Raw genomic sequence first — 7,068 nt, 5'->3', positions numbered from 1 at the left:
GAGGGGGCAGGGCCACGCTCTGTGATGGTAGAGGAGGGGGCAGGGCCACTGCTCTGTGGTGGTAGAGGAGGGGGCAGGGCCATGCTCTGTGGTGGTAGAGGAGGGGGGCACCACCAGCTCTGTGGAGGGAGGGGGCAGGGCCACACTCTGTGGTGGAGGAGGGGGGCAGGGCCATGCTCTGTGGAGGGAGGGGGCAGGGCCACGCTCTGTGATGGTAGAGGAGGGGGCAGGGCCATGCTCTGTGGAGGGAGGGGGCAGGGCCACGCTCTGTGGTGGTAGAGGAGGGGGCAGGGCCATGCTCTGTGGAGGAGGAGGGGGCACCACCAGCTCTGTGGTGGAGGAGGGGGCAGGGCCACGCTCTGTGGTGGTGGAGGAGGGGGCACCACCAGCTCTGTGGAGGGAGGTGGCAGGGCCACTGCTCTGTGGTGGAGGAGGGGGCACCACCAGCTCTGTGGAGGGAGGGGGCAGGGCCACGCTCTGTGGTGGAGGAGGGGGCACCACCAGCTCTGTGGAGAGAGGTGGCAGGGCCACGCTCTGTGGTGGAGGAGGAGGGGGCAGGGCCATGCTCTGTGGCTGCGGAGGAGGCGCTGGGGCCGTGGGGGGTCTGAGACCAAGGACACGGCCTTACAACCCCAACCAAAGCCCCGGGCACATGTCTGGCGACCCACACGTGCTGGGTGTGAGCCGTCAGCGCCCGAGGCCTCGTCCTCTCTCTGCCTGTGTGTCCCCAGAGCCCCCGCACTCGGCTGCTTTGCTACAAGACTGGAAAGCTTTGAAAAACCAATTTTAACAAAAAATTCCTTCTTAACCCTTTGAGTAGTACGAACGTTCATGGACGTCCTCGTGCCTCCTGCCCGTCCAGAGTACGATCGGTTTATTTTAAAAACGTGTAAGGCAACATTAAGAAAAGGCAAATGTATGTTCTTGTTTCTATAAAGTGGTTATCAAACAAACAGGATTTCAAGTTAATAAAACCGTAACTGTAACTAATTTCATTTTTTGGAAAAACTCTCACTCCCACGGGTCAGCAAGCATGAAAAAAACTCACTACTCAAAGGGTTAACTGTCAGAATAACTGAGTTCCGGGCTCTCTAAGCACCACTGGCCCCTCGGTGACGTCTCAGGGCGGGAGGGGGCATTGGGTCGCGGCCGCCCGGGTGGCCGTATTGGTGCACCTGCAGGCTGCCCAGAGGGACGAGGACCCACCGGGCGCCCCTGCCCCCGGAGGCTGTGCCTCTGCCCCGCCCGGGGCGCGGCCTGGCGTGTCAGGGGCTGTGCGGCCGGCACACGTGTGCGCACGGCGGAGGGAGGCTACCTGGATCCCGATGGACGAGCAGCGGCCCCTCAGGAAATCCTCGGCCTTGGACACCAGGATGGCCTGGTCGCCGCCCAGGACGTCGGAGGCATGGCGCTGGGCCGCGGCCGTCTCCAGCGCCAGGCTCATGGCCTTGTTGCTGTCCAGACTGTCGGTGGAGTTGTAGAGGCCACGGCCGTCCTGCGGCCACGGGGGCATCCTCTGGGCACGGCTGTCCTGGTAGGCGTCCTGCGTGGACTCCGTGCTGCTCTGTGCCGTCACCGAGACCAGGGGCTTGGAGGTGGTCCGAGGGGGCACGGGGGGTGGGGTCTTCTTATAGTTTGTGTACGAGATGGCTGTAAGAAACGTGGGAGTCCACGTCAGCAAGAGCACACTCCCCAGCACACTCCCTGCACGGAAACCATCAGCAGTGTCCAGGTGGTCACTCCCCAGCACACTCCCTGCACGGAAACCATCAGCAGTGTCCACGTGGTCACTCCCCAGCACACTCCCCACACGGAAACCATCAGCATGTCCAGGTGGTCACTCCCCAGCACACTCCCCACACGGAAACCATCAGCACTGTCCACGTGGTCACTCCCCAGCACACTCCCCACACGGAAACCATCAGCAGTGTCCAGGTGGTCACTCCCCAGCACACTCCCTGCCCCTCCCTGCATGGAAACCATCAGCAGTGTCCACGTGGTCACTCCCCGCCCTCCCTGCACGGAAACCATCAGCAGTGTCCAGGTGGTCACTCCCCAGCACACTCCCCAGCACACTCCCTGCACGGAAACCATCAGCAGTGTCCACGTGGTCACTCCCCAGAACACTCCCCAGCACACTCCCCGCACGGAAACCATCAGCAGTGTCCAGGTGGTCACTCCCCAGCACACTCCCTGCACGGAAACCATCAGCAGTGTCCAGGTGGTCACTCCCCAGCACACTCCCCGCACGGAAACCATCAGCAGTGTCCAGGTGGTCACTCCCCAGCACACTCCCCGCATGGAAACCATCAGCAGTGTCCAGGTGGTCACTCCCCAGCACACTCCCCACACGGAAACCATCAGCAGTGTCCAGGTGGTCACTCCCCAGCACACTCCCCACACGGAAACCATCAGCAGTGTCCACGTGGTCACTCCCCAGCACACTCCCTGCACGGAAACCATCAGCAGTGTCCAGGTGGTCACTCCCCAGCACACTCCCTGCACGGAAACCATCAGCACTGTCCACGTGGTCACTCCCCAGCACACTCCCTGCCCCTCCCCACACAGAAACCATCAGCAGTGTCCACGTGGTCACTCCCCAGCACACTCCCTGCCCCTCCCCACACGGAAACCATCAGCACTGTCCACGTGGTCACTCCCTGCCCTCCCTGCACGGAAACCATTAGCACTGTCCACGTGGTCACTCCCCAGCACACTCCCCGCACGGAAACCATCAGCAGTGTCCACGTGGTCACTCCCCAGCACACTCCCTGCACGGAAACCATCAGCAGTGTCCACGTGGTCACTCCCCAGCACACTCCCCGCACGGAAACCATCAGCAGTGTCCAGGTGGTCACTCCCCAGCACACTCCCCACACGGAAACCATCAGCAGTGTCCACGTGGTCACTCCCCAGCACACTCCCCACACGGAAACCATCAGCAGTGTCCAGGTGGTCACTCCCCAGCACACTCCCCACACGGAAACCATCAGCAGTGTCCAGGTGGTCACTCCCCAGCACACTCCCCAGCACACTCCCCACACGGAAACCATCAGCAGTGTCCAGGTGGTCACTCCCCAGCACACTCCCCAGCACACTCCCCACATGGAAACCATCAGCAGTGTCCACGTGGTCACTCCCCAGCACACTCCCCACACGGAAACCATCAGCAGTGTCCAGGTGGTCACTCCCCAGCACACTCCCCAGCACACTCCCCACACGGAAACCATCAGCAGTGTCCAGGTGGTCACTCCCCAGCACACTCCCCAGCACACTCCCCACATGGAAACCATCAGCAGTGTCCACGTGGTCACTCCCCAGCACACTCCCCACACGGAAACCATCAGCACTGTCCACGTGGTCACTCCCCAGCACACTCCCCACACGGAAACCATCAGCAGTGTCCACGTGGTCACTCCCCAGCACACTCCCCACACGGAAACCATCAGCAGTGTCCAGGTGGTCACTCCCCAGCATACTCCCCACACGGAAACCATTAGCAGTGTCCACGTGGTCACTCCCCAGCACACTCCCCAGCACACTCCCCACATGGAAACCATCAGCAGTGTCCACGTGGTCACTCCCCAGCACACTCCCCACACGGAAACCATCAGCAGTGTCCACGTGGTCACTCCCCAGCACACTCCCCAGCACACTCCCTGCACGGAAACCATCAGCAGTGTCCACGTGGTCACTCCCCAGCACACTCCCCAGCACACTCCCTGCACGGAAACCATCAGCAGTGTCCACGTGGTCACTCCCCAGCACACTCCCCAGCACACTCCCCACACGGAAACCATCAGCAGTGTCCACGTGGTCACTCCCCAGCACACTCCCCAGCACACTCCCCACACGGAAACCATCAGCACTGTCCACGTGGTCACTCCCCAGCACACTCCCCAGCACACTCCCCACACGGAAACCATCAGCAGTGTCCAGGTGGTCACTCCCCAGCACACTCCCCAGCACACTCCCCACACGGAAACCATCAGCAGTGTCCACGTGGTCACTCCCCAGCACACTCCCCAGCACACTCCCCACACGGAAACCATCAGCAGTGTCCACGTGGTCACTCCCCAGCACACTCCCCACATGGAAACCATCAGCAGTGTCCACGTGGTCACTCCCCAGCACACTCCCCACACGGAAACCATCAGCACTGTCCACGTGGTCACTCCCCAGCACACTCCCCAGCACACTCCCCACACGGAAACCATCAGCAGTGTCCACGTGGTCACTCCCCAGCACACTCCCCACATGGAAACCATCAGCAGTGTCCACGTGGTCACTCCCCAGCACACTCCCCACACGGAAACCATCAGCACTGTCCACGTGGTCACTCCCCAGCACACTCCCCAGCACACTCCCCGCATGGAAACCATCAGCAGTGTCCACGTGGTCACTCCCCAGCACACTCCCCACACGGAAACCATCAGCACTGTCCACGTGGTCACTCCCCAGCACACTCCCCACACGGAAACCATCAGCAGTGTCCACGTGGTCACTCCCCAGCACACTCCCCAGCACACTCCCCACACGGAAACCATCAGCAGTGTCCAGGTGGTCACTCCCCAGCACACTCCCCACACAGAAACCATTAGCAGTGTCCACGTGGTCACTCCCCAGCACACTCCCCAGCACACTCCCCACATGGAAACCATCAGCAGTGTCCACGTGGTCACTCCCCAGCACACTCCCCACACAGAAACCATTAGCAGTGTCCACGTGGTCACTCCCCAGCACACTCCCCAGCACACTCCCCACATGGAAACCATCAGCAGTGTCCACGTGGTCACTCCCCAGCACACTCCCCAGCACACTCCCCACACGGAAACCATCAGCAGTGTCCACGTGGTCACTCCCCAGCACACTCCCCAGCACACTCCCCACACGGAAACCATCAGCAGTGTCCACGTGGTCACTCCCCAGCACACTCCCCAGCACACTCCCCACACGGAAACCATCAGCAGTGTCCACGTGGTCACTCCCCAGCACACTCCCCACATGGAAACCATCAGCAGTGTCCACGTGGTCACTCCCCAGCACACTCCCCACACGGAAACCATCAGCAGTGTCCAGGTGGTCACTCCCCAGCACACTCCCTGCACGGAAACCATCAGCAGTGTCCACGTGGTCACTCCCCAGCACACTCCCCAGCACACTCCCTGCACGGAAACCATCAGCAGTGTCCACGTGGTCACTCCCCAGCACACTCCCCACACGGAAACCATCAGCAGTGTCCACGTGGTCACTCCCCAGCACACTCCCCACACGGAAACCATCAGCAGTGTCCAGGTGGTCACTCCCCAGCACACTCCCCACACGGAAACCATCAGCAGTGTCCAGGTGGTCACTCCCCAGCACACTCCCCACACGGAAACCATCAGCAGTGTCCACGTGGTCACTCCCCGCCCTCCCTGCACGGAAACCATCAGCAGTGTCCAGGTGGTCACTCCCCAGCACACTCCCCGCACGGAAACCATCAGCAGTGTCCAGGTGGTCACTCCCCAGCACACTCCCTGCACGGAAACCATCAGCAGTGTCCACGTGGTCACTCCCCAGCACACTCCCTGCACGGAAACCATCAGCAGTGTCCACGTGGTCACTCCCCAGCACACTCCCCGCCCTCCCCACACGGAAATCATCAGCAGTGTCCACTCCCCGCCCTCCCTGCACGGAAACCATCAGCAGTGTCCACGTGGTCACTCCCCAGCCCATCAAGCCCCTCCCCAACGTCCAGCCTGAGAAAATGAGCGGAGACAGGCCTGTGGGCTCAGAGATGATCTACACAAACAGTTTTCAACAGCAGATGTTATAAACACGCTGACAAACCCAGCAATGGCTGAGGCATTAGGGGACTGCTCGGTCAGCAGGACAGAGGTGGCCACATCACAGGCCACAGCACCATGGAGAAAGGCTCATTTTATAATGCTATTGAAAAGCAGAATATTCCAAATCACATATAGACTAGAACAGAATGTATTTGTGAAGAGGGGTAGAGGCACCCAGCTGTCCATCACAACCACCTGGGTCGTGCTTTCTAGCTCTCTGTGGAGCTGACCGTGCCCACAATGAATAGGTATTTCTGTAACAGAGAAAACGTATCACATCAGGAGACTGTTCCCACGTGTGCACACCCACTGGGTACAAATGTAGAGCCCACCCACTGAGAGGGGCAGTGAGCCTCAAATCCATCCTGCCCTGCGACCTCACCTCTGGCCAGAACAGCCACCTCCCCGGAACCCCGCCCAGCACACGTCTGCACACGCCCACTGGGCCGTGAGTCGACCAGAGAGACAGATGCACCTGCAGTGAGATCTCTTTAAGAGTCTCTTAGAAGCCACCAGGATGCACTGGGAACACTTGCCGGGCTCGGGGAGTTACTCATTTTTACAGCCAGGATAAACTTTCCCGAGGACTTCATTCTGACGCGACGCTAGGAGAGGAAGAACTCCCCACAGTGCTTTCCTGGAAGAGGCCGGGGCCCTCGTGACAGCGCGGAGCAGAGGCACCATGCAGGTGGGCTGCGAGGACTGCTTGTTGGCTCGGTGCCCAGACACACACACACACCTGTCCTGAGAGGGGCAGATGGAGCCGGCCTCCCCGTGTCCCCTGCCCCCACCAGGAAGCCCCTTGCTCTGCTCCTCTGATCACCAGACTTGCTCTACTCCTGGGCCTACAGTTATTTCTTCGCCTGAGCACATGGATTTATTTCTTAATAATAACTCATACACTTTGGCAAACAAAGCAAAATGGGTCTGCCTTGTCCAGGGGATCCGAGTTTAAGGCGTAAAAGTTGGACATTGACACACTGTTAAATGCAAAGGACACCATATTAAGTGCAATGGATATATTGTTAAATGCAATGGACACATTGTTAAATGCATGCAGGCAAAGGAGCTCAGCAGGGTGGAAACAAGACCGTGCAAGAGAAGCAGGCTGTAACTCTACCAGAGAAACAACTAAAACTGTTTGTGTTTTAAGAACGCTTTCTCCCACACGTGAATCAGCCTGCACAGGAACAGGGCTGGAAACGGGCCGTATTCAAGGCATTCCTCTAGAGACTCA

The 7,068-nt window shown here is 59.9% G+C and overlaps 1 protein-coding gene across 3 annotated transcripts in view; it reads right to left on the bottom strand.

Moving 5' to 3' along the window:
- Nucleotides 1–7,068, bottom strand: part of DLGAP2 (DLG associated protein 2) — a 460,914-nt gene that overhangs the window by 32,224 nt on the left and 421,622 nt on the right. For all 3 annotated transcript variants that reach the window (XM_066380042.1, XM_066380043.1, XM_066380044.1), the window contains one exon: nucleotides 1,316–1,650. In XM_066380042.1, coding sequence (XP_066236139.1) covers nucleotides 1,316–1,650 — 335 coding nt within the window. The remainder of the gene's footprint in view (nucleotides 1–1,315; nucleotides 1,651–7,068) is intronic.

The sequence above is a fragment of the Saccopteryx leptura genome, chromosome 4 (genome assembly GCF_036850995.1).
Source record: "Saccopteryx leptura isolate mSacLep1 chromosome 4, mSacLep1_pri_phased_curated, whole genome shotgun sequence".
Taxonomy (NCBI): domain Eukaryota; kingdom Metazoa; phylum Chordata; class Mammalia; order Chiroptera; family Emballonuridae; genus Saccopteryx; species Saccopteryx leptura.
Note: the sequence above shows the minus strand (reverse complement) of the source record. Positions and strands in the feature narration are given on the sequence as shown.